Source organism: Prionailurus bengalensis, chromosome D2 (assembly GCF_016509475.1).
Source record: "Prionailurus bengalensis isolate Pbe53 chromosome D2, Fcat_Pben_1.1_paternal_pri, whole genome shotgun sequence".
NCBI lineage: Eukaryota > Metazoa > Chordata > Mammalia > Carnivora > Felidae > Prionailurus > Prionailurus bengalensis.
Genome location: NC_057351.1, coordinates 59,629,094 through 59,656,976, shown reverse-complemented (window position 1 = coordinate 59,656,976; position 27,883 = coordinate 59,629,094). Strand labels below are relative to the sequence as shown.

The 27,883-nt window shown below is 41.1% G+C and overlaps 1 protein-coding gene across 6 annotated transcripts in view; it reads right to left on the bottom strand.

The window, feature by feature from the left end:
* Positions 1-2,762: 2,762 nt before the first annotated feature.
* Positions 2,763-27,883, bottom strand: part of BTRC (beta-transducin repeat containing E3 ubiquitin protein ligase) — a 181,205-nt gene continuing 156,084 nt past the window's right edge. For 4 of the 6 annotated variants that reach the window (XM_043597308.1, XM_043597303.1, XM_043597304.1 and 1 more), the window contains 9 exons: positions 23,745-23,841; positions 22,960-23,097; positions 22,304-22,422; positions 19,912-20,161; positions 19,279-19,397; positions 17,628-17,738; positions 15,412-15,490; positions 8,504-8,696; positions 2,763-6,793 (listed from right to left, as the gene is read on the bottom strand). In XM_043597308.1, the coding sequence (XP_043453243.1) occupies positions 8,535-8,696; positions 15,412-15,490; positions 17,628-17,738; positions 19,279-19,397; positions 19,912-20,161; positions 22,304-22,422; positions 22,960-23,097; positions 23,745-23,841 (1,075 nt within the window). In that variant the 3' untranslated portion in view covers positions 2,763-6,793; positions 8,504-8,534. Of the gene's footprint in view, positions 6,794-8,503; positions 8,697-10,968; positions 11,549-11,893; positions 14,902-15,411; positions 15,491-17,627; positions 17,739-19,278; positions 19,398-19,911; positions 20,162-22,303; positions 22,423-22,959; positions 23,098-23,744; positions 23,842-27,883 lie in introns of those variants that run through there. The other 2 variants (XM_043597306.1, XM_043597305.1) reach the window with 2 other exon arrangements.

The following is a 27,883-nucleotide window of genomic DNA, read 5'->3' as shown; positions in this document are numbered from 1 at the left end:
GAGAGGGGCTAACTTTGACCCTGCATGCCAGCCCCCATGTGCCAAGTCAGAGCCAGGCTGGAGGGCTTGCCTAGGCTCACTTGGACCACGCAGGGGAAGTGCCTCAGCTGTGTGATGAGCTCAGGACTAGAGTCCTCTCAGGGTCTGTGTGGCTGGGATTGTAAACCTATCAGCCCTTCCTCGTCCCGGACCCACTCTGGGTCTATGTGGGTGCAGCTCCTGCAAAGTGACCGGTAGGAAGGTTACACTTGCTAATAACATAGTGAGCCTTTGGTGAGGAAGAGGGCGTGGAGACTCACACCATGTGACCAAGCTACCGGTCATCCTGTTCACCAGGTGACCACTAGCAATAGCCTTGGTGTGGGCCTTTCGTTACTGGGGAGAACACAAGCCCTGGGGCGGCCTAGCCTCTCCTTCCCTGGCTCACTCCAAACAAGGTTCCCCGGACAGACTGGCACAGTACCTGAGGGCCTCAAGTGTCCTTAGGCAGGGGAAGCTCTCCACCTGGGCTTGGTAATGACCTCACTCCCCTCAGAGCTGCTAATTGAAAGCAAGGGGTGTGGCAGGCGCAGCAGGAAACGTTGGGGGACTGAGAGGGTTCCCTGAGAGGCTCGACTTCCACGGGGGGAGGAAAACAATTTCTCCTGGCTTCAGCTCCATCTCACCAGGCACCCACCCGGCCTCTCCCGCTGCTAACGAAGTGCCTTTAATTAGCAGCCTAATAAAATGCTCTTAATTGGCAAGAGCCAATCAGGGGGAAGAGAGGTCTCCTCCCTTAGTCATTGCTGATGGTGGGGCAGCTCTAGGTTTCAAAGGGAGAGGGATTCCAAGCCCAGTCTCGCTCTAGGACACAGTGACTTCAGTGCTGAGTCTTCCAAGGGCATGCCCTACAAGACCCCAACCTTCTTGACACTGGTTTGAAGGTGAGACCCATAAAATCCAGGCCCAGCCTCTGCTCACTTTTGGGCTCAGGAACCTAGCTGGTGACAACTGACCAGTGGCCTGGTCTCTGTGGGCTCCTCCCTCCCTGTCCTTAGTAGTTCGGCAGGAAACTCCAGTGTGGTCTCAGGCAATGTGAGGAGGCCCCCTTTTTGCTGCTCAGGTTCCCCGCCTGCAAAATGCCGGTGCACCTGAGGCTCTGACGGGTCTCCAGTTCTAGCAGCGTAGTTCTGCACTTGGGGCCCTGATATCTAACAGTCTGAGAGAGCTCTCAGGAGCACAGTCTCAGTCTAGGTATAAGCACTGAGATCACAGGCTGACAGATCCAGGGAGTCTAGTCAAACAGGGAGGAGCACGACCTCTAAAAGCTCCCAAATGTAAAGCAAGAGGGAGTAGAGTCCATCATGCTTATAACCTTGTACCCTTCTCCCAAGATTTTCTTTTTCTCCCCCCGAGGTTTTGTTTAAGGAGAGAAAGGGATGGGTTCACCTGGAGAAGCAGTTTTGCCCCAGATGGCCAATGCTTCCGGTCGTGAGATCGTGTCCCATGTTGGGCTCTGTGCTGGGTGGTGCTGAGCCTGCTTGGGATTGTCTCTCTTCCTCTTCTCTCCCTCCTCATGTACACGCTCTCTCAAAAAAAAATTTTTTTTTTTTTAGATTTTAAGTAATCTCTAAACCCAACGTGGGGCCTGAACTTAAAACCCCAAGAACAAGAGTTGCATCGTCTACCGACTGAGACAGCCAAGCACTCTGCCCCACTCCCTTCATTTTTGTAGTTTGTTGGGAGTTTCTCTGGAAATTGCTCCTGAATGTGAGCTCACCTCTCCTGAAACTGACTGAAGGGGATGCAGGGGAAACCTGTCCTCTCACCCACTAAGGAGGCAGAGGAAAACCTAAGTTCTAGGCTCAGGCTGGGATGGGGCAGGCTGAGGCCATGGTGACCAGTTCCCAAATTAGGTATCACTTTGGAACACTGTCTGCCAGGGGTCCCATAATTATTCACACCATTTGGCCCTGACTTCTCTAAATGTTGTTTTCTCACATCAGATTATCTTAAAAGGTATCTGTGCATGCCCTCAATTTGTATATCGAAACTCATTGTCCTCTTGATGTTGGGGCAAAGAGACAAGACACTTAGAAAACTCACTTTAATCTTATATTTGTAATTTAAGTTACTTTTTTTTTTCTGAACAGTTAAAAAAAAAAAAAAAAAACCAGAACACACTATTTTACCATGATCCTAGGTTGTGAACATATTGGTACCTTGACTACATATCACGATAACATAACCACAGAAGTCAAAGCAGTCAGTACTTAGGAGTCTAGAGAACAGAGGGCTGAGCCAATCAAAAGCTCTCAGGGAAGCTCACACTCGTCAGGCAGGCCTGCCCCATAGCTGAAGTCCAACGAACATCCCTCAGAACAGTCTGAATGGGCTTGAGTGATTTGGGAAGGTGTTAGTTTCCTTGGTACCCAAAGGTCTAACCCTCCTTGTTGGTCTTTTCCTTCAGTGTCCAAGAGGAGAAAAGGATAGAGGGGAAGGGACGCTTTATAATGCCATTTACTGCACTGATCCTTAAATACACACATAGCCAACCAGGAGCTGAGAGAGCCAGCTGGGTGGGCTGGAGAGCACATCTTTTAGAGGTCATCTAATTTTCTAAATTTCTCCAGGAAATTTTAGATCATAGGTACTCAACTTCCAACAGAAGAGGTTTCCGGGAAGTTCCACTGGAAATCAGGCAGCCATAATCGTGCTTTTTTGGTGTCTCTCCTCAGTTCCAAGGATTCTGAAGTCACAAATGAAGTACAGATAAAAACAGCAAGAAGCAAAACTCAGCTTTATTACCCTGGAGACGGCTATCTTTCTGGCACTGATTATGTTGAGACAATGGTAAAGTAAGAGGCTCTGCTCGGTCAGTGATCAGCCCAGGGAGATTAACTCAGCCTGCAGGCTTTGGGTGTGCTTGTTACAAGCGAGAGTTATTCTAGGAGAGAAAAGAGGAAGGCAAAGAGAAGCAAGGGCACCTTTTCATGTTGTCCAGTTCTCGGAAAGTCTGTCCAACTCATCCAAATAGGGAAGGAGATCGGAAATGTGGATTAAAGTGATAGGGTAAACCTGATCATCAAAGAGCATGATGGTCACAGGTGGTGGGTATCTAAGCATCCCCTTTTCCGCCAGGAAGTACTTTTGGATTCCTCCAGAGTTAAGCTTGCAGCCTAGGCTCTCAGGCCTGCACTATTCTGGGTTGGATGGCTTGCACTTCAGGCAGGAAGGTATTACCATCTAAAGTAAATGGAAGATGCCAAGAAGGTCAACAATACCGAGGTATCTAATCTACTTTTAGGAAGGAGAAAAAAACCACTCTAATTATTTCCAATATCCACCCCCTTCCACCCCAAGTCCTTGGTTTCCATGTACAATCAAGTGCTAAGTAAAGAGTAGACCAACCACAGCTGCTCTGACCAATGGGTACCAGAAGGCAGCAGGGGAGAAGAGTGCATATTTTCTTCTCTTCAGCTTATGACTTTACAAAAGAAAAATAAAAAGGATTTTTCTTACTCAAGCAGAAAACAGAATGATTTAGGGGTCCCAGGGTTTTTTCTAGTTCAGAAGCAAGTTATGAGGGCCAGACTTTATTACATGTCAATAGAGTTCAGAGAGTCCTGTCTCTGAAGTTTCTGGTGAAGAGTCACCAGAAAAAATCTTGCCAAGGGACAAGTGTAAAACGCCTCCCATTCACAATCCATGTCCACTTTCAAATTGCACAGAACAAAGGAAAAGGATGTTCTCAGCAGTGAAAATACACACACGTGCAGCAAGGCATGCTGGTTTTGTCCAAGCAGCCCCAGTGTGACTGGAGAGCTCCCACGTGCCCAGAGAGCTCCTGGGTACAGGTGCGTGCACTCGCTCCTTGTGTGCCCGCCTTTGAAGGGGCTTCCTCCCATCTTTATGAAACAGTTCTTTCAGGCCCATGCTGGAATTTTAGTGAGAAGAGACTAAGCTACAATGGAGACATGGCGTTTCTGAGTCAAGAGACTCCTTTAGCTCCTTTTCTACCATTCCTTTCAATGTGTTGAGACTTTCTTTGTTTCTCTTTTCTTTTTAAAAAGGTCAAACTTTACATTTATTCTAGCCCAGTTGGGGATTAGTGATAATCAATTCCCACTGAAATCATGCAGAGATGGTAAGTGGGGTTTACCTTCTCTGGAAATGAACTTCTACTTACCTGATTATTTCTTCTACAATGAACTGGTAAATGACCCCCAGAGCTGAGAAATGTGACTGACTCAGTTTTTCAGACCACTTCACTTCATTCCCATTTCCATCAGCAGCAGAGGACAACTTGGAGAATATCCTCGATGGAGCTAATGGCTCCAGACTGCAGGGTCCACTCTCGATCTCATTTATGATGTACTGGACAAGCCTCAAAACAATCTAAGAAACAATCTATCTTAAAGTGAACCTAGATGGGAGAGCAAAACCCCGGGCACCAATGAATATTCAACAGCTCCCACGTTTAAACAGCAGCATATAATAGAAGGGCTAGTAAAGTTATGGCTATTGGACAATATTTTCAAACAGCTTGAAATCCATGCCTCTGTAATGCCTGACCTGTGTGTTATTCGGGGCTGATGGCCCTCTGCCTCACCTGTAGCAAAATCCTTAACCAAGCAAAAAGCCAAAAAGTCAACACAACAGACAAGGAACTCCGATGATGGCTAAATAGAAAACATTTCTCTGTAGCATTTGGGTAGCTGGGAAGGGAATTATACTCAGAAAGTATTTCCCAGGCAAGGACATATTACACTGGGAAGTAGTTTCTGAATATAACCTGGAACCAAAAGCTTAAAAGCACTCATGAAGTCAGAAAGGAAAAATGCATATACATAACTTGCTTCCCAATATGTAATAACAACATTCAGTCAAATCAGGAGGGAAGAGTGAACATGGCTTTCTCTTCCTCTTCCCTTTGCTAAACTAAAAGTGGTCTGGCTTTGAGGTCACCTGCAACTGCCTCCTGTTCTGATGTTTCTACAGCAGCTGGTTTAAAAGGGGCTTTTACTCAACTGCTTTGATTAGGAACAGAAACGACAGGCCTGACTGCTCAGCTTCCAAGGGAAACTAGAGACGGCGGTGTGGCACTGGGCCTGTGATGTGTGCGCCCATGCCACACAAGATGGCTGGGGCAGCTCCATGCCCGCCCTGGGAAACGCGCTGGGCACATGCTGATAGTATACCCTGTGTTCCCAGGTTGGGGTGGCACATGTGCCCTGCACCTGATGCCCATACAGCTGCCTTTCAAGTGGCCAGGTTGGCCTGGCTCTTGCTGAGGTCCATTTGTTTATGTTGCTTACCAACATCCAGAGAAATTTTATTGGTTGGGGAGAGTGGAGAGTTAAATAAGGCCGGAGGAGGAAGAAAAGGAAAGAGAAGGCAGTGTCTGCCCCGTTAGTAAACCCTGTGTGCCAAACTTCACCCTGATCCTCTTTTTGGCAACTCTGCCCTTTTGTAAATATGGGATTTGGGAAATGCGTGAAGAAGGTTCTACAGTGCAAGGTTGAGATGATTAGCTTGCTTTTTGAGAGATATTTACTGTTCTAAATGAGAAAGAAATCCACTTTTAACCCTGACCACTTCTTCAGCTGCTTTGATCGTGATCTTGGCAAAGATATAGGCGCTGGGTGCTCACAGACCCTGATGAGCAAATCAGAGATGGGAGCCATTATGCAGAATGCACCCAGCAACTGGCTCCGGCCATTTCAAACCTTTCTTTAGGCTGAGCCTTACCAGTGATTTAAGATGAAGTACAATGCTTTTTATTACACATCTAATTGTTAATGAGAGGAAATGCAATCAGCAACTCCTTTCCACACTCTACATGGAATCGAGGAGACTGCTGAGTCCAGAAAAGAGGCAGCCATTGATGGAGCCCAGGCAATTTCTGCCCCCACCCCCACCCCACACCGTTTTTGGAGGGGGGTGGTGTTAGAAGGAGAGAGAAGAGTTGCAAATACGATGGGGGTACCTTCTAAGAACCCACTGCTGCCACATGGGGTCATCTGCAGCAAAAGCTTGGGTTTGAAATTTTGACCGAACAGCGTTTAGCTCTTCCAGGTGTGGCATTTTCTCGCTGATTTGCCTCATGTTAACTGAGATTACGCTCTTCATACTCTTTCTTCTCAGGTGGCGCAGAAAAAGGCTGAAGGGGGGCGGGGGAGGAGGGGACGAGGGACAGAAACAGAGAAAGAGATGAAAGGAAAGAGGCCCAGATCTTCCAGTGTGGATTCTCGTTTTCTCTCTTTCTTTCTTGCCCCAAAGGCCGTAAGACAGCTGTCTCCTCTTAAGCACAGTGGGGCTGGGCTGATCCTGCCAGGTGCTGGGCATTCCTGCGGTTCACAGGGAGAAACTGGGTGCTGTCTGGCTTGAAGTTGTATCCCCTGTCCCCTAGAAGTTGGTCTCCCAGAAGGCTATATAGGGAAACTAGTTCTTCTGCTTAACGGCAAGGCAAGAGAGATTCTGGCAAAACACTAAATATATTTATAAGTCATCTTTGTCTGGAACCAAATGAGGAAAAACAGGTGCAGAGAGGAAAGGAGGAGGGAGGTGAGGTGAGGTTTAAAAGTTCCGATCATTCACAAAAGATAAAAGACATCTTCTGATAGCAGCACGGAAGCAGTCAGCTGTGCTGAGTAGACCATCCTGGGTCGACTGCAGACCAACTGTGTCCCAACAGGAGTCTCAAATCCCCGTTCCTCGGCTAGTCCGGGGAAGTGGGTAGTAGTTTGATTGTTACTGTTGTTGCTCATCCTGGTATTGGCAGATATGTTAAATACCGCAACTTTAATGAGTCCTGTGTGAAAACAGAGCACAGAGTCATTAGTCCCTTTCCCTACGTTTCTCACTTGCTCTGAGAGAGAAGAATATTAACTCAGCTGTCAACTGGGAGAAAGGCTCAGAGGTCCTTCCTAACACCTGCTCTCTGCCCATGCCAAGCAGGAGCTTCTGTCAAAGGCTACGTAGCCTGCCTGGTGACATGGTGGGGCTCACTGACATGCCCAGGGCCCCAGCGTTCGTGCAGGGTAACTCTGATGCCTTGAGATTAAGAGTGACTCTGGTGGGTATATCATCAAGCTCTCACCCGCTCCCTGTAATGGTGCAGTAGATGAGGCTGGCTCTGAGGTTCTGGCCCCGAGTGGCCAGAAGCACAGCTGTGTCACCAGCATGAGTGGGACAGCTGGGTGAAGCTGTCTGGCCACTTGGCTGGAGGGCCCCAGCAGAACAGATGAAAGTCTGATTGTTAGAAATGTGCATTGGATGGGCTTCTGGTACCTCCAAGGCCAGATGCGTAGGTGGTGGCTGGTAATGTGGCATGGAGATTAAGACAGAGGTTGGGACTAGAGATACAAGTTTGAGAGTCATCTACATTGAGATGAGAGCTGAGAAAAGGCAACCAAAACAGGAAGTTTCAAAAAGTAAGAAAAGTCCGAGACACACTCTTCGGTGATGTCTGTGTTTTAGGGGTGAGGGGAGACAGGAGACATAATCAGCGCACCAGGAAGAATATTTTAAGTGGCAAAATGCCACAGCAATCCAATGAAGAGAAAATTTTGGCAAAAGGAGGGCACGGGTACATGACAATTATAGTATTACTAACAATGACCACTTCTTACTGAGGGCTCTGTGAGAGCAGCGAGCGATGAAGTGAGCCCAGCAAGGGGCACGGACCACCCCACTTAGAAGAACCACTATGAAAAGATGTGTAGTGAAGTGTACTAAATCTGTACTTCTGCCATAGAAGTGAGGTAGGCATAGGGAATAAGAAACCATAACGACAGCAACACTGCCCAGGAGTGCAGCTTTCCTAGCCCAATGATAGCCTGATGAATGGATCTGAACTGCCTGACACTGGGTGCGATCTGAATATACCATAACATAGGATGTTCTCCTGCTGCGCAGGAAGGTTGCAGACTCGAGTGGGAGAGTACCCAGAGTTCTCACCAACTGCAGAGCTACTTGCAAGGTCAAAAGACAGTTCTTTTCTTTTTTGGAGGGCATGAGGAGGGGGGATGACGATAAAAAAGCCCCTTTTTATAATCCAATGACACTGACAAAGCAGAGCTGTGAGAAGTCAGCCAAAAGATGTCACCAAGAAAATTTTCCACTCACACATTATTTACTTGGTTTAAAGGGTCTCTGTTACAGGAACTGGTTTGATATGGGAACTACAAAGTCATAGGCTTATGGGTCATTACTCTTAGTTTTGAAATGGATTCAAATCTCATTTTATTGTCTTAACAATCCTATCAGATAACTGGGGTGGGAATTATTCATTCTACTAACATAAGGACCATCCAGATCTAGTTCAACAATCACCTAGAACTGAGAGGTTAGCTACCTTGATGAAAGACAGCGTCCAATATGTAGTCCCAGCCCTGTCTCATGTTATTGGCTTTACCTGCTTAACAGGAATTGTAGAGATAAAGGGCGAGAGAAGGCTCTAGCAACACCTCACAGCCAATATTCCTACCCACCGTGCTATGTACACAATTCTTTTTCATACCTGGGCAAGTATGAGGTCACTGTATGATTATTTATCTGGAGATATAGGTGTATGTTCGAGAAGGGGAGCGGGGGGGTTCAGCTTGGGCAGCTGGATCATTTAGGAAGTCCCAGATGAGGATTGTGTCATCATGTGAACTACTGACAATCTGGAATTCATCAAACTGGAGTCGGAAAACTCTTCCAGAATGCTCCTAAAGCAGCAGAAACAAAAACTTTTGAACTACTCAAAATCAAAAGGACACAAATTCAGCAACATGTCAAAAGGAGTCTATGGAAAGACTACGGTATGATGATATTTTTCTCTAATATTTAGCTGTTTCAAGAACACAGAGAAAAAGTAATTTGGATTAAAGGCACAACGGAAAAATCAAATATTGGTCAGCTGATTTTGTACAAAGTTACATTCACTACAGCTGAGCCATGTCAAAGAGTATGCTGGTTTCTCACTGCTACCTCTCCTTGGTTTAGGCTGAACGAGAACATTCCTCAGTACCTACCTGGCCTTATCCTCTTTCTGTATCTGCTGGATCCTTCTACGGTCAGAGGCCAAGGATTGATGAGCAGTAATATGAGGCACGCTGGGAAATGGTTTATCAACAAATTCTCCCCAATTTGTAAAAGCATTCGCGTATTTTCATGATGTAAAAATTCCTACAGTGGCTAATTTCAAGCTACCCATGTGAGGTCAACTGGCTTGCAAAACTCATGAAAATTTAAGTGCTCTCATGGCCCTTATTCAATACTACCTTCACCCCAATGCTTTCGTTTATCAATTCGTTTTTTTGTTTGTGAATTACATATATATATAAATGCATATATCTTTTTACTCAACAGTGCAAGATTCCTCTTTGTTACTGCATGGAATGTTCATTTTCTAAATTACTGGTTGGCATTTCATTATTTGAACACACTACAATTTATCTTTTCTCCTGTGGTGGACATATGGCCTGACCTAGTTTTGGCTACTTAATAAAGCTGCTATGAACATTTATGTCCATGTTTTTTTGATGGATACATGCTCTCATTTCACCTGGGTAGACAGAGCTGCTGGGCCACAGAGGAAGTAGGTTTGGCTTTAGCGGGTACAGGGAAATAGTTTTATGAAAGTTGTGCCAGTTTATACTGCCGCCAGCAGTGTGTCAGAGTTCCGGCTGCTCCACATCTTCCAGCAAACTGATACTGTCAATCTTTTTAATTTTAGCCATTCTGGTAGGTGAATAGTGGTTTTTTATAAGAGTTTTAATTTGCATTTCTCTTTATGAAGTTGAGGAAGTTCCCCTCTATTCCTAGTTTGTTGAGAGTTTTTATCATGAATGGATACTGGATTCTGCTAAATATCTTTTCTGCATCTACTGACATAACCACGTGAGTTTTCTTCTTTAGCTTTTTGATGTGATGGATTAAATAGTTGATTTTTAAAAGAATATTAAACCAGTTTTGTATACCTGGAATAAATACCACTAGGTCATAGTGTACATTTTTAATACACTGTTGAATTCAATTTGCTAATACTTTGATGAGGTTTCTTAAAAGAGTTACTTCATTTTATTGGCTTATACTACTACTTTTTAAATAATTACAGAAATTTTCTTTATTGTGAAATCACTAAATGTAAGGACAGTGACAAGACTACACTTAGATCTTAAGCAAACAGTTTAAGACATTACCAAAAACTCCTGCCTAATAAACTCATATTAGTCATACAATTGTGTTTGCCATTACATTAGCATTTTTAAAAAATATTTTATTTTGGGGCGCCTGGGTGGCTCAGTCGGTTAAGCGTCCGACTTCGGCTCAGGTCATGATCTCACAGTTCGTGGGTTCGAGCCCCGCGTCGGGTTCTGTGCTGACAGCTCAGAGCCTGGAGCCTGTTTCGGATTCTGTGTCTCCCTCTCTCTCTCTGACCCTCCCCAATTCATGCTCTGTCTCTCTCTGTCTCAAAAGTAAATAAACGTTAAAAAAAAAAAAAAATTAAAAAAAAAATTTTTATTTTGAATTATGGTAAAAACCACATAAAATTTACCATCTTACCTATTTATCGTTAAGTGTATAGTTCAGTGTTGTTAAGTACATTCACAATGTTGTACAATCAACATCCAGAACTTTTTCATCTTGCAATACTAAAACTCTATACCCATTGAACAACAACTCCCTATCTCTTCCCCCTCCCCCCAACCCCTGGCAACCACCATTCTACTTTCTGGGTTTGATCACCTGTAAATACTTCATGTAAGTGCAATAATATAGTATTTTGTCTTTTTGTGACTGGCTTGTTTCAATTGAAATAACGTCCTCACATTTTATTCATGTTGTAGCATGTGACAATATATCCTAAGGCTGAATAATATTCTACTGTACATATATATACACCACATTGGTTTATTCATTCATCTACTGATGAATACCTGGGTTGCTTCCACCTCTTGGCTACTGTGAATAATACTGATATGAACTGCATATGCGTGAGATTCTGCTTTCAATACTTTTGGATATATACACAGAAGTGGGAGTGCTGGATCATATGGTAATGCTATCTTCAATATTTTGAGAAACCCCATACTGCCTTCCATAGAGGCTGCACCATTTTACATTCTTCACAAGAAGTAAATGAGCTCATAGATGAGCATCTGTGTTCATGAGACAGGCTCATCTGTACTTTTCTTGTAATACCTTTGTTTGTTTTTGGTATGAGGGTCATGCTGCCCTCACAGAAGGAGTTACAAAGTATTCACTCTGCTTCTATCTTTTGTAAAAGATTGTGAAGAATTGGCATTAATTCATTCTTAAAAATTTGGGAGAATTCACCAGTTAACCCATCTGGGCCTGTGCTTTCTGTTTTGTAATTATTATTCTGTTATTAATTATTGATTAAATTTCTTTAATACTGATTCAGTCCCATTCAGATTGTCTATTTCTTCCTATGTGAGTGGTGGAAGATTATACCTTTCGAGGAATTGGTCCATTTCATCTAGGTTATCAAATTTGGGGGCACAGAGTTGTTCACAGTAGTCCCTGATTATTATCCTTTTAATGTTCATGGGATCTATAGTGATACAAAATTAGGTTTAACATTTCGATGCACATAAAAGCAGTTATACAAAATCCATTCCCAATAAAAACTCTCAGCAATCTAGGAACACAAAGAAACTTCCTAATCAATGGGTATCCAGAAATATATACATGTATGTATATACATATATACAAAATATATACATATATACAAGATACATATACAAAATATAAATATATGTATACACACACACACACACAATGGTAAAAGACCAACTGTCTTTTCCTCAAGATAAGGACATCTACACTTCCCAATTCTTTTGACACTGTACTGAAGGTCTTAGTACAAAACAAGAAAGAGAAATGAAAGGCACACAGATCATAAAAGAAGTAAAGGTGTATTTTGATATACTTGTAATGAACAGTTTAGAAATTAGAAATTTTAAATACCTCCCGAAACTTAAAAAAATACTATTTATGATGGCATTAAAATTATAAAACACTTAGGGATAAATATGACAAAAGATGTGTCAGACCTTTATTTACCCTGAAAGGTATAAAAAACACTGTTGGAGAAATTTTTAAAGACCTAAACAAATGGAGAGATATATTGTGTTCATGGACCAGAAGACTCTGTGTTGTTAAGAAGTCAATTTTCTCCAAACTGATCTAGATTCATCACAATCCCAAGTGAAAATCTCAGCCCTTTTACTTTTTTTTTTGGTTGTTGAAATTGGCAAACAGATTCTAAAATTCACATGAAAATTCAAAGGACCCAAAAAATTTTGAAAAGGAGTGAAGTTGAAGGACTTACACTACCTGACATCAAGAGTTAATAAAAAGCTGCAGTAACCAGGAGAGTATGATACTGGCAAAAAAAAGACCAATGGAACTGAAAGCGTCCATAAGTAGACCCACACATATATGGTCAATTGATTTTTGACAAAGCTGCAAAGGCAATCAGAGGATTGCCTAAATAGTGCTGGAACAACTGGATACGAACTTCGATCCGTATCTGTACCATCTACAAAAATGAACTCAAAATGAATCACAGACCAAAATGTAAAGCCTAAACTACAGAAATTTTAGAAGAAAATACAGGGGAAGATCTCTGTGACACTGGATTAGGTAAAGATTTTTTTTTTTTTTAAAGATATAACTGCAAATAATACAATCCATAATGGAAAAAGTTGATACACTGGACTTAATAAAAATGAAGAATCTCTGTTTTTCAAAAGATACTTTTAAGAGAATGAAAAACAAAGCATGGACTGGGAAAATATATGTATGCATCATGTATCTCCTAAAGGACTTGTATCTTGAATAAGTAAAAGAAATCTCAAAATTCACTAAGAAAACCAGTCAATTAAAAAAAATTACCAAAGGATTCAAAACAGATACTTCACCAAAGCAGACATACAGATGGCAAATAAATGCATGAAAAGATGCTCAACATTATTAACATTAGGTATGTGCAAATTAAAATCACAATGATGTACCACAATATACTATTAGAATGATTCAAAAAGACTGTACTAAGGATTAGTGAGGACGTGGAGTCACTGGAACTCTCATGCACCACTGCATGATACAACTGCTGTGGAGAACAGTTCGGCAGTTTCTAAAAATATGAGACATATGACTTAACTATTCTGCTCCTATGAGTTGCCTTAGAGAAACCAAAGCATATGTTCATTTTATTGTACATAAATGTTTATAGAAACTTTATTTATGATAGCCCCAAACTGGAAACAACCCAAATTTTCATCATCCAGCAAAAGGATAAAGAAATTATGGTATAACCATGCAATGGAGTACTACTCAGCAATTTTTAAAAAGAAATTAACTATTGACACAAATCAATGACATGTAATTAGGCTTAATGAAAACAGACAAAAAAGAATACATACTGTGTGATTTCATTTATAAAAGTTAGAAAATGCACACAAATCAATACTGACAGAAAGCAGATCAGTGGCTGCCTGGGGACTAGAATAGCAGGAAGTGGGGTGGGATGGGAAGAAGAGATTACAGAGGGGGCACGAAGATATGTTCACAATCTTGGCAGAAGTAGATGGTCTCACTGGTATGTACCTATGTCAAAGTTGTGCACTTTAAATATGTCCATTGTATTGTATGTTGATTACATCTCAATAAATGTTTTTAAAAACGTAATAAGGCAACTCAATAAATAAATGAGGACAAGATTTGAACAGACACTTCATAAAAGAAGATAAGCAAATAAGAAGATGTTCTACACCATTAATTATCATAGAAATGCAAATTAAAACTACAACCACTACACACCCACTCAGACTACTATAATTCTTAAAAAAACTGACAATACTGAGTATGGTCAAGGATGTGGAAAAATGGGAGTCTCATACTAAGTCAATGGAAATACAAAACGGTTTGCATTTGTGAATTCTCAAAATGGCACTTTGGGAAACAGCTTGGTAGTTTCTTGTAAATTTAACACACACTTATCATAGGACCCAGAAATTGCACTCCTACTCTCTGGGTATTTACCCAAGAGAAATGAAAACAGTATATATACGCAAAAATCTGTATGGGAATATTGTCAGCATCACCCCAAACTGGAAGCATTCCAAATGTCCTTAAACTGGTGAGCAATTAAACAAACTGGCTCATCCACACAATGGACTACTACTCAGCAATACAAAAAAAAAAAAGCACTAAAACATGCAACAACATGAATGAATCTAGAATGAAGTGAAAAAAGCCAAATGCAAAAGCTACATACTATATGATTTACTTGATAGGACATTCATAAGATAGCAAAACTATTAGGAAGAAATCAGAAGAATAGTTGCTAGGGGTGGAGGAGAGGGGATTGATATGAAGGGGGCATCGTTTTTGGGACGATAGAAATATTTTAGATCTTGACTGAGGTATTTACCCACCGCAAAATTCAGAAAAAATACACTAAAAAAGGGTAAAACTTGCTGTGTATAAATTATACTTCACAATAAACCAGACTTAGTTTAGCTGCAAATGAATGAAAGTGCACACTTTAAAAACATGTGTGAAACACAGGCAAAGTAGGTCTGGTGCTGCAAGAAAGAGCTTTAAATCCAACAAAGTCTTAAGACAAAGAAGCATCTCTCTCTCTTCTCCAGAGCAGAGACTGCCAAATGTTGAGAGTCAGGATTCAGAACACTGGCTTCAAACGCTAGCTCTCATCTTTTTCCTGAGTTGTGCAAAAGATTCTCTGCTCCCTGGTGTCCCACCTAATCTTCTTTTTCTAATGGCGGCTGCTTTTAACCTTAGGCCATTTTCTCATCCGGGCCTTTGGTGAACACCATGATAAAGAATTTAGTACTTTCAAAGGTGACTTTCCTCCTTTTGAGTCACTTCTTTCTTCAACTGTCAAGATGTTCACGGCAAGGGGGTATATGAGGAATAAAAAAGACAGGATTCATGTTGCTGGAGGCGGCATGCCTTGAACAGGCTGCAGAGCTAGGGGGCTGACCGGGGGCTCACACAGGCTCCCACGGCACTTTTTGCAGGCACAGGTGTGCAGGTCCTCAGATTCTGGACAGGTTCCAATTTGAGTAATTATGTTCTCTCTCCCTAAGTACCCCCTACTGTTTCTGGTGGATACAGAATTCTTATTCACTTCCTGTACTAAACTGTTGTGTAGAGTTGCTGTGCAGCTGTTAAACAGCTGCCACGTTCCTCTCCATATATAGTCTCTAAAGCACTTTTGGATGAAAGGCGCTATATAAACATATTTTATTGTCATGTATTGGTTGCCTTTCCACTTAGTAGTAGGTTTTGTGAGCGTCTAACTATCAAATCCAGATCCGTATTCCACAGCACATCAATGTTTAATTCCTTCCCCTTCCTGTTCCCCAGCCCCCTCAAGGCTCTTACCACAAGGGTTCGTAGACACAGCGTCCCTGCAGGAGCACGGGGGTCCAAAGCAGCTACAAGATCCCATACTTTAATTTTTCTAAAGATCAAAAATGGGATAAAAATCTTGATTAAAAGCAAAATTAAGGGACCACAGGAAAAACAGCACAAAGTCACGGCAATAAATATGTATGGTGAAAGTAATTTATATGACAAATGCAGTTCACAAGAATATACAAAAACTTTTTTGTTTTTGGAGACTTGGTCCTTGCATTCATTCTTGGGTCAAGGTTATTGGTCTCAACAGGGGAAAAAGTACAAATTTAACCTAAAAATGAGGAACAGGTTAGCCTTAACCAAGCTGAAGATAGTGAATGGTAAATTTACACCATATTTTGGGGCCAGGAAGAGATCTTATATACTAGACCTCTTAATGATATAACAGATTATTTAGGCCTAGAAACCTACAATTCTGAGAATGGCCCAGGTCACGTGTACCAGAGGACTGGAACTCACTGAAGAACTCTGGAGTTAAAATTTTTTTTTTTTAAGTTTATTTTTATTTTTGACACAGAGAGAGAGTAAGCGTGAGCTAGGGAGGGGCAGAGAGAGACAGAGGGAGACACAGAATCCGAAGCAGGCTCCAGGCTCCGAGCTATCAGCACAGAGCCTGATGAGAGGCTTGAACTCACGAACTGTGAGATCATGACCTGGGCCAAAGTCGGATGCTTAACCCACTGAGCCACCCAGGCGCCCCTGAACTCTGGAGTTTATATAAGCAAATTCTCATAGTTTAAGTAAGAAAAGCTTAGCCCTTCTAAAAATCAAACATATGGTTATGCCTTCTCACGGTAAATAACAGATAAAACCCAAGAAAGGTGGGAACAGATCAAAACCGGGGCAATGAGAAAATATAACCTAGCTGGAATGCGTCATCACACCCTGAACAATTTCCCAAGGGTAGAACAGTGACGGCTGACTCAAAGCAGAGGAAGCTCTGCTTCCTGCAGCTTGAGTTGTCTTAATCAGTAAAGCCAGCTCATAAACTAAGATCAAGCTGTAAGTCAGCTTCTGATACTTAAAAGCTGCCAGTATTTGAACTGTAGCCTTCCACTCCCCCATGTTAGGCACCCTGACAAGAAGAAATGATAAGGAGGCCTTTTTTTTTTTAATTTTTTTTTCAACGTTTTTATTTATTTATTTTTGGGACAGAGAGAGAGACAGAGCATGAACGGGGGAGGGGCAGAGAGAGAGAGAGACACAGAATCGGAAACAGGCTCCAGGCTCCGAGCCATCCGCCCAGAGCCTGACGTGGGGCTCGAACTCACGGACCGCGAGATCGTGACCTGGCTGAAGTCAGACGCTTAACCGACTGCGCCACCCAGGCGCCCCAAGGAGGCCTTTTAAGTGAATATACTTTCGTTAAGAGTTTACTGTGTGCTTACCACTGCTGGACATGGCACATACTCACAACATGAATGGATTCTAGTACCATTGCTATTAGACCAAAGAAAATAAAGATTACTAAACTTGTTGTAACTGAAATGTTAGGAGAAGTGAAGACAAGAGAGCTGCACTTTTAGAATTTCTCAAAAAGATAAAAATTCAGGACCTTACCACATTGTGCCCCAAAGATACTGCCTCCAATATTTCAATTTTATTAATAAGTCACTATTTTATACACATATCCTGGTATACTGGGATTTTTCCAGTTCATTGCTTTATAGAGTAAAACAGACAAATGTATAACCAAATAACTTATATTAATGAAAATCAGGAGCAAACAAGTACAATTAAATGACTGGGAAGAACATTTTAGAAAAGTAAACAAGGAAAGAAGAGAATAGTAAATAATAGAAAAGAAAGTAAACAAGAGAGGTGCCTGGGTTGCTCAGCTGCTTAAGTGTCTTGACTTTTGATTTTGGCTCAGGTCATGATCTCATGGTTTGTGGGTTCAAGCCCTGCGTTGGGCTCCAGGCTCACAGTACAGAGCCTGCTTGGGACTCTCTCTCTGCCCTCCCTGCTCTCTCTCTCAAAATAAATACTTTTTCTTTTTAAAAGTTTATTTAAACAAAGCAAAGGTGAATATATAGATTAGGCACAAGAAATATCGTATCAGACCGCTTCCATGAAATTTATAATGTTTTAGAGTCAAGGGAAGACTATATTTAACATCCTCAGGCAGGAGGGATCAAGATGTACATTTTTTTTTTTTTAAACCCTGTTAGCAAACTCACCCATCATAGGCCCCACTCACTATCCTCTTGTTATCAAATCGAATACAGCGCACCAGTTCCTCATGGCCTTCCAACACTCGTAAACACGCACCACATTCTATGTCCCATAATCTGGAAGAGAAAATTGAGTGAACTTTCGTGTATTCTTTTCTAAAGCTTTGGATGTTATAATAATACACTTTGTATGTCTTCAAAAAATCCACAAACATAAAATCAATCAACAATCATACAAAAATGTACTCTTTTCAATGTAATTTATTTCCTTTCTGCTGTATAACTCAGGCAGAAGAATGTATGATTTAAGTTCAAATTAAATATATATTTTCAAAGCACGATGCTTTATATAATTCTGTAACCAGGGCCCCCAAGGCATAAAAAGGATGAATTCAATGTCCCCAGTTGCCTGTGAAGGACAAAACCAAGCCAAGAGTAGTAATGTTTCCTGAAATCACTATTAAGAATGAGATGCAGGGTATCAGTGATATCCTGCTCTCACAAAGCATGTCCACATCTGTTAGTAAGGACACTCTCTGCTTTTACCCACTGTCCGGGACAGTCTTTCTCATATAATGGAAACAAAAAGCAAGTTCTCAAAAACTTTCATATATTAATTTAAAAAATTATATGCTTCCAGACCAAGGCAAATGAAAGGACAATTTCCTTAGATGTGACAATAGCTCTATCCGTTGTTTTTTTAATAGCCTTTTCATTCTCTTAGTACTATTTGAAGGAACGGAAAAGGATTCATAAATCTTCCAAATTCTATTCATATCTGGGTCATTCATCTTTGTGAAGATGAAAACACCAAAAAAGTACTTTAAGCTGTGGATTCTTCATAATTACAAAATGCACAATTTCTAGTAGTGAAAAAATAGTTTTTCTTTTTTTTTGTTAGAACACTGGTGAAAAAAAGGCCTTTTGCTACTTATTAGGACTTTTCAACTGTACACAGGAAGAGCTTAAAGAGGAGGGCCTTCAACCTCCATTTACTTATCACTCTTGTCCACTTCCTCATCCAAGCAGTACCTTTAAAATAAGTATATCTGGTAATGAAACTATTATAGAATGGAAACACATCAATAAAAGGCTTTGCTATGCTATCTTTCTGCTTAGGACAAAAAAAAAATTTTTTTTTTTTTTTTTTTTTGCAAACTTTTGGCCTATAAGAAGCTACAGAAGGAAAAATATTTGGGGTGTCTGGCTGGCTCAGTTGGTAGAGCGTGTGACTCTTGATCTCTGGGCTGTGAGTTCGAGCCCCACATTGGGGGTAAAAATAAAAAAAAAATTTTTAAAGTTTATTTATTTATTTTGAGAGACAGAGAGAGAGACCGTGCAAGTGGGGAAGGGGCAGAGAGAGAGAGAGAGAGAGAAAGAGAATCTCAAGAAGGCTCCACACCACCACAGTGCAGAGCCCAATGTGGGGCTTGAACTCACAAACCAGGAGATCAAGACATGAGCTGAAGTCAGATGCTTAACCGAGAGTCACTCAGGAACCTCTACAAATAAAAATCTTTAAAAAAAAAAAAAAAACAAGAAAGGAAAAACACTTTATTATAAACATAACACACTTGAAGATTTGTTTGATCTGTGTGCAAACAATGAATGGCAGAGTAATAGTGATCCCTTCTGGGTAAAGGCACCTGCTGCTCACCTGATAGTGTTGTCAGACGAGCCACTCACCACCAGCCTATCTCTGTACTGCAAACAGGCAATGCCACGTTTGTGTCCATTTAAGGTCCTTACAAACTCACAAGTACTTGTGTTCCATACCTGAAACAGAAATAGTATTTGGCAGTTGATTTGGTGCTTTTACTAGTAAAATCTAGGGCAATTGGAGTCTTGGGGAAGCAGAAAAGAGTACTGAGCCAATAGGGGGAAGTCAACTTCTCAAACCAAACCAAATCAAAAAAAGAAAAAAAAAAAAAAAAGGCAAGTTTAATTCTCAGTAACACAGGGCTAATTTATAGCTGGCTGGTATAACGTGAGAATTCCTGCAACTGATTTATTCTTATGGAGTTATTAGTCTGGTCTTGCAGACAAATTTTCTAGAAGCTGAGTTTAGCCCTGGCCTTCTCACACTCACCATTATCTATAGGACTAAGATACCTAACCAAAATTTTCACACCGCTTGTCTCATTCATCGCCTTCTTACAAACAGACTAGTATCTGAATTAAATATTAAACTACTCCATATGGACGTTTAAATATGAAATTTCCCTTGATTGGATTTTCATATGAACACCCTTACTCTAAATTGGAGACTTATCAAAAGATGCCTCATTACCTTTATAGTCCTATCTCCAGACGCAGAAACGATGTACTTGTCATCAAAGTCTACAACGTTGACAGCAGCTCTATGTCCGACTAGCACCCTCCGGAGGGTAATGTCAGTTGGGGAGGCCATATCCCATACAGCAATGGAACGGTCTTTGGAACAGGTCACCATCATGCCATTATTGAAACGTAAGTGCAGAACTGCTTCACAATGGTGAATCAAGGTGTTTAGCATTTCACCTGTATTTACATCCCAAACCCTGGAACAAACAACATTAAGAAGCTTATCTGACGCTTCGATGATATTCCTGGCTATGATCTATTTGACTACCACATTCCCCACTCATCTCACCTCATTTTCATAATTAGTGTTATACTCTACCCTCTTGTAGCTTTGGGACTGAGCTGAGGTAAAGAGTTCTGATGGACCACAGGGAAGTGATAGATAGAGGTCTGGACTAGGAGAGTAGGACAAGGAGAGGGACAGGATGCTGCCAATGTGAAATCCTTAAGACACACTATTTGAAATATGGGTGAGTTATATGGGAGAAGGGTAAGAATGAGGATACAACCACTGTCACCTACTAATTGGGCCTAGACTTCAAGATTATTACAAAACTTCTGACATTCAATCTGATGCCTTTAATGAGATACATTTTTTTTTTTAATGTTTATTTTTGAAAGAGAGAGAGAGGGAGAGAGAGAGACAGAGTACGCATGAACATGGGAGGGGCAGAGACAGAGAGGGAGACAGGATCTGTAGTGGGCCCTGTGCTGACAGCAGAGAGCCTGATGCAGGGCTTGAACTCAGGAACCGTGAGATCATGACCTGAGCTGAAGTCAGATGCTTAACCGCTTAACTGAACCACCCAGGTGCCCCTAATGAGATACATTTTTAAGTAGGAATCTGATTAATGACAGTAGCATTAGTGTCCCACGGATAGCCCTCAGGAAATAGAACTGATTCAGGCCAAGAAGCTTCTGTAAGAGTCTGACTTAGTACTGTGGATTTGAGCTTGATAACCCTGGATTTTCAATTTTACCATACAGGCCAGGCCCAAGATGACCTATACTCTTAAGTCTAAAGTTCCATTTCTGTGCCTTGAATGGGGGTAGAGATCAAGAATAGCCATCCCAGGGGTGCCTGGGTGCCTCAGCTGGTTAAGTGCCTGACTCTTGATTTTAGGTCAGGTCATGATCTCAAGGTTTATGGGATCAAGCTCTGTGCTATGAGCATGGAGCCTGCTTGGGATTCTCTACCTCTCTTTCTGCCCCTCTCCCTGCTCGCTCATGCCCGTGCTCACTTGCTCTCTAACAAAATAAACATTAAAGAAAATAAGGGGAAAAAATAGCCACAGTGTAAATGGGGGCTTACAGCAGAGTGTGGGACCTTTGGATATCTTGAGAATTTTGTGTGATGATATATTTCGATTACTCTGTTTTTGTGTATTTACTTTGATTTTCATAACACATTTTATTTCCTTTTCCAATTTAACCCCATCTTTTAGAAAATCATTTTGTCCCTTATCCTGTAAATGATGTTAGCCTCTACAATGTTTAGCTTCCTTGAGGCACTCCAGAGCATCAATAAATGTTAAATGTCAATAACTATAAGAACTGAGTTTGCTATGCCTTTAAGTCAAAAGACAAGAAAAGAGGAACAGCCTTTTCTTATTCACAGAGGATAATTTGGATTGGTAAACATTTAACTTCAGAGGATCTAACAATGCAGTTAACTGCTTTTTTTTCCTATTTTTTTTAAAAGTTACTTTTGATGCATTATGTTTGGAAAATCCTTTAGCTTAAGGCAAAATTCCTAACAGAGGTTTCCAGCAGTGCTGCTGGTACCCAGAACTCAAGCTACACTGGACTCCAGCAGCATAATGGCTGTGTCATCAAATCACTAACGCCTCTGGAAATTGAAGGCCCCTCCCTGAGTAAAGCTTGCAATTAAAAACTGCAGGGACAGCAGGGGAGGGGCTGGCAAAGAGAGAGCATTGCTCACCTGTACACATTTTAAAGGAGGTAATGCATGTCTGTACCACAGTTATAACCACCTGAAAGGAGGCTTAATTCCATTCACATCATTCCCCTGCGAGGTGTTTTTGTAAGGCATGCACAAGGTTTACCAAGTTTTTATAATTGATGATTTTCCCAAATTAAAACAGAATATGTAGTTTCTTCAATGTGCAAAAATGTAAACTTGCCTTAATCATTCCTAAATCAAGTTTTCTACTTCTAGGTGGACACAATGATGTGGAGAGCTGATGGCTTATTCTTCTTTAGTTATGAAGTTTCAGAACTGCGTTCATGCAGCTACATACAGCAAAACTACTATCTATGACAAAGAACAGAGCAGATCTGATATTCCAGAGTTCAAAAGATCATTTGGAATTCTCTACCTGACTGTGGAATCCGATGATCCAGTTATGATCACCCTCTCATCATACTGGAGACACAGGACAGAACCCGTATGGCCTGTGAGAATTCGCTTGCATTCCAGCGTGCTTTTATCCCAGATCTAGGATGGCAAACAAGATCTTTTTGACCACTGTGATAATGGGGTGGTGCTGAGACTTGTTGGCTCTACTATGTGTTTGATTCCTCTAAAGAATCAAAGCCCAGAGTAATGTGGAATGCATTCTTTTCTATAGGTATAGCTAAGCACCTATATGTGTGTGTGTGTGTGTGTGTGTGTGTGTGTGTGTGTGTGTGTACACACACACACACTTATAGGTGGCTTCAATACTAATGCAGACTTTATCCTTTTCATTAAGGAACAGAGGTAACCTATAATTATGTGAAGCCTAAAGGAGTAATAGCACATTCAGCACACTTTAAGGAGAGAATTTAACCCTAGGACTATCCATTTGTACATGCTTCTGGCAGAAAGCAAGTAACTGTCCTTTAAGGAAATGATTCTGGCTTCAGGATGGGAAACAACCTAAAACTCTCATTTACCTTCTGGAAATAATACTTAGAGATGATGGTGGGACTGCTTTATTAATGTGGACACCCTTCTCCTTCAGCTATCTTCCCATTATTGAACAGACCTCACCTTGATTGTGTTGTCTCGAAGGCCGCTTACTATCTTCTGATCATCATACTGTAAACAGTAAACTCCTTTGCTTGTTTCACTTCGGCAGTGGATTCTCTGTAAACTATGTCTTCCACATCTCCAGTTAGATTCTATTGTCTAGGAGAAGGAATAATAAACAGTTAGTAATTAGGAAAGGACCAGCACTAAATCCTTATCTGACTTTCATGGCAACCAATGACAAATGCTCAGTGCTTCACTCTATTAACTATATAGAACTTAAGGCAAACTCAAAATATGTTTTAAAAAAACCACTGTTTAAATTTGTATAACATTTTTTCATTTGTAAAGTTATTAAAGATTTACTTTCTAGAACTCTCCTGCATATAACTCATTCAATTAAATGATAAACCTGGTGGAAAAGGGGCAACAGAGGGCAAGCTGTGCACTTCATGAGGTTACATGCTCAGTGCTCCCCATACCTATGTGGTGGCCATTTCTACCAGTGAACTTCCAGGAAGGCTCAATTCATAAGATATTAGAGTATCATAACAGTCTCACTGCTATTGCATGAAGATATCATTTTCTCTCTCTCATCTACTTATCTACCAGTAAACAATCTTTAAAAGCTTTAAAAATTTTGCCTGGCAATTTACTATATTTTACCTACCCTATTTACTTAAAAGAAATTGATTTTTAACCCACATTAATAAACCTTAATGGGTTTGCTGTAACAATTCTGTTATTGAAGAATGCTGATGATTCTCTAGTATTTGGCAAATATCCAAATATAAATAGATTCTTACCTCAATGTCTTGTATAATTTTAGGATAAAGTGCTCTATAAAAGGAGTTGGGAGGAGCGTTCCCATCAGGAGGTTTGTTTTTGAATAAATACTGTCCCCTAAAAAACAAATATTTTCAATAAAAATCACAATATCAAACATTTACAAGGAGCTTCTTATTTTTTCAAAGTGTTGTCACAGTTACCATTCCATATAATCTCCATAGTCTGGAAAGGTGTGAAGTTAAGCCTGATTTCAGGAGCCCCAACTGTCTGGGTTCTAAGGAGCTCAGTCAACACTGATTGTAAACATGACCACTTGTAGTGTAGCCATCAGAGTATCAGGACTTCAGGAATACTATAATGTCATCAAGCAAATACGTATAATCAGAATTTATCAACTAGTCTATCAGACCTCTGTACAGGCAGATTCACTGGGCTTTTGAAAATTTTGTTAGTGATGGTAACTACTAACTCTGAACTAGGCACATGCCCCACATTCCCTACCCCCCCCCCCCCCCCCCGCTACCCCGCCACCAAGTAAAGCTGTGCCAGTAGCAGTGGAGCCTAGCATCATGGGCAGTAGGAATGCCTCTATCACGGAGATCATTTTTTCTAGTCTTCATTTATGTGGGGTAAGGTGTGTTGGCAGCTCGGGCACCCAGGCTGCTGGTGATCAGTGTAGCTGTGCTTTAAAAGGAGCAATTCAATTCATTTTGACAGAGAAGAAAGGAAACACAGGAGTGTCCAGCAGCAGGTATGGAAGAAGATGAAAAGAAATGCCTAAGAGCACTGTGCTGTCAAGTCTAAGGCATGACATTCTTTCCCAGGTTCCTGGCTATGCACATACATACATGCATTTTACTGCCTTTCCTTGACTCCAGTGAGCAACATTTGTTAGCATCTCCTTCCTTATGACAGCACATCTCTGGAATACTCGTATCCCAAGCTAGATCTTTGCTACAAAAAAACCCAGTAAATGGCAATCACTTCCTGCTGGGTAAAAAATTTAATTCCTCATCCTGAAGTTAAGAACCCACCGAACACGGTGTGGAAGCTAGTAAACCCCACTATGGGTGTACTAACTGCTGTTCTCACTGGCACCGTGCCTTGCAAAGTGGAGATAGGCAGAAATGCCTCAGAGTGTAATCCTGGCACCAGAGAAATCATGTTTTCTCTGGGCCAGTCATCCACTCCTCCCTCTATAGCTCCATTACAATATAATTAATTGTTCAATGTCTCCAGGAGCGCTTCTCCCCTGCCCTCTTCCTATTATACACCTTGAAAATTAGTTGAGAAAATTTATCAGGAAGGTAGCTTTCACTTCTGTGTTAATAGAGGAAGGCAAATCTAGAGTGGAGAAGCTAAAATAATAGTTTATAAAAGGGGGCTAATAGGAGCAAGAAATATGATACATCAACATAAAGGGCAAACAAGACACATTGTGAAATAATTCTGGGTTACAAGCACACTTCTCTTATTCTGCAATAAGAGAACAATCTTACTCTGCAAACACACTGTAACCAAACAACAGATTTTGAGTGAAAAGATCCTAAATCTGGTTAATAGTTATAACTTAATAATTTCAATTCCAACACCCTTTCATGAGGTGATAATCACTACATTCATTTTGCAAGCAAACAAATCAAATGCCAGGGAGGTTAGGTAACCCGCTCAAGGTCACACACCTAGCAAGTAGACCTGGAATTTGAATCTAAGTCTGATTTTAGAGCCTACACTCTACTACTTTATTATCTCCCAGTACCCACCATTCCTCAGAGATTCCTGCCCTCCTTTTAATCTCTGGCAATTGACTATAGGCGCCAGGATTTTCTTCATATGTAATGAAACTATCCCTACATTCTAAGAAAAGAGAAATCATATAAGCCTCTGATTTCATTTTTTACCTCAATGTATTTTTCATTGCCTTGCTAAAGTGTCTGAATTTCTTCAAATTAAAGGTGCTACAATAAAGGGTGGTGAGGGGCTGAAAACTGGTTTTTCAGTCTGTATCTGTGTTGTAAGTCAAAACCTTTTATGATGGAAGCTCTCTGACAACAGGGACCACTTCTGTGTGAAATGTCTAGTACCTCTGAGAATGTAAGTACATGATAAATGCTAAATATTAAATTTAGAATGTTATCATAAAATGTGATCTGCTGATTAAGAAAATGGACTTTCCCAAGTGGTCGTTTATTATACTTTTAAGAGTTACCATTACTGAGCACAGAGAGTACACTCAATATTATTCAAGATAGAAAGAGACAGAGTTCATGTCCTAGGGGCAGACTGTCAAATTCATCTAAATACAACAGTGGAGTGGAAGCTAAACCCAAAGCTTCATTAGAAAACGATATTTACTTATTGTTTCTGGTTGGGGGAAATGGAAGAAACTGTCAAAGCCAGGATTTGGGGAAAGGTATGAAAGGAAAACTTTATTGACACAGTAGGCTTGGAAAGACAATCTGAGAGAAGATGAGAAAGTGATCATAGATTGAATTTTTTAAAAACTAGGGGAGAACACTAACACAAGAAGAAAGTCAAATTTAAAAATACAGGCAGTCACTGGGACACCTGGGTGGCTTGGTCGGTTGAACGTCCGACTTTGGCTCCAGTCATGATCTTGCGGTTTCTGAGTTCAAGCCCCGCGTCGGGCTCTGTGCTGACAGCTCAGAGCTTGGAGCCTGCTTCGGATTCTGTGTCTCCCTCTCTCTCTGCCCCTCCCCTGCTCTTGCTCTGTCTCTCTCTGTCTCAAAAATAAATATAAACATTAAAAAAGTTTTAAAAAGACACAAGCAGTCAAGGGTGCCTGAGTAGCTCAATCGGTTAGGTGTTCAACTTCGACTCAGTTCATGATGTTGCAGTATGAGTTCAAGCCCTGTGTCGGGCTCTGTGCTGACAGCTCAGAGCCTGAAGCTTGCTTCAGATTCTATGTCTCCCTTTCTCTCTGCCCTTCCCCCACTCATGCTCTCTAAAAATACAAGCAGTCAGAGAAAGTCAAGGGGGATATTAAAGGAAGTCTCCACGGGGTGGACAAATTCTTGTAATTTCATGGGGCTCTATCAAGGTAAGATGACAAATGTGGCCAGGGACAAAAGAATATGGTCTGAACTATGAAGGATGCTCAAAAGAACAGAAATGGGCTCCTGTGGTTGAGGAGATAGGGAAAGAGTGATAATTAATACTGGATCCTAGATTATTTCTCATCCATACCTTCATATACCCTTCCTATAAAAGGCAAAAGGCCATCTTTTCAATGATCTTGTTTGTTTTTTCTCTTTGTAACTAACATAACAGATCTTCTTATTTACTGCCAACTCCAAGTAAAATTGTGGAGGCTCTTATCTTTGGTATTTTCACAAGCATGTGTCCAAATCTGCTTATCTGTTTCTTGTTCTTCCTGCCTTCAAAAAAAAGAGTTTGTAAGGGCACCTGGGTGGCTCAGTTGGTTAAGCATCTGACTCTTGATTTCAGCTCAGCTCGTGATCTCATGATTCATGAGATGGAGCCCTTCGTCAGGTTCTAGGCTGATAGCACGGGATTCTCTCTCTGTGCCCCTCCCCCCCCACTCCACACAAGTGGTCTCTCAAAATAAATATATTTTTTAAAAAGTAAAAAAAAAAAAAAAAAAAAAGTTTGTAAACTCCCAATGTCTGATAAAGGTTTACTGTTATTTACAGTACAAATGGGAACAAAGTATATTTTAATAGGGAAGAAACCTTTATTGCTATGGGAGTGAATCTCTGTCCTAGAGATTTTAGGTTATGAGTTCCAATTTGGAGGAGAATTTGGGTTTTTCTTTTGAAATGTCATTTTTTAAAAGATTAAAAAAAATTTTTATTTTTTGAGAGAGAGAGCATGAGTGAGTGTCAGTGAGGGAGAGAGAGACAGGGAGACAAAGGATCCGAAACAGGCTCCGCACTGACAGCATGGAGCCCCATGTAGGGCTTGGACTCACAAACCATGAGATCATCTAGACCTGAGCCGAAGTTGGATGTTTAATTGACTGAGCCACCCAGGCGCCCTAAATGATGTTTTTTTAAATTTTTATTTTTTAATGTTTTATTTATTTTCTGAGAGAGAGTGAGTGAGAGAGAGAGAGAGAGAGAGAGAGAGCACTAGTGAGCACATGCAAATGGGGGAGGGGCAGAGAGATAAAGAG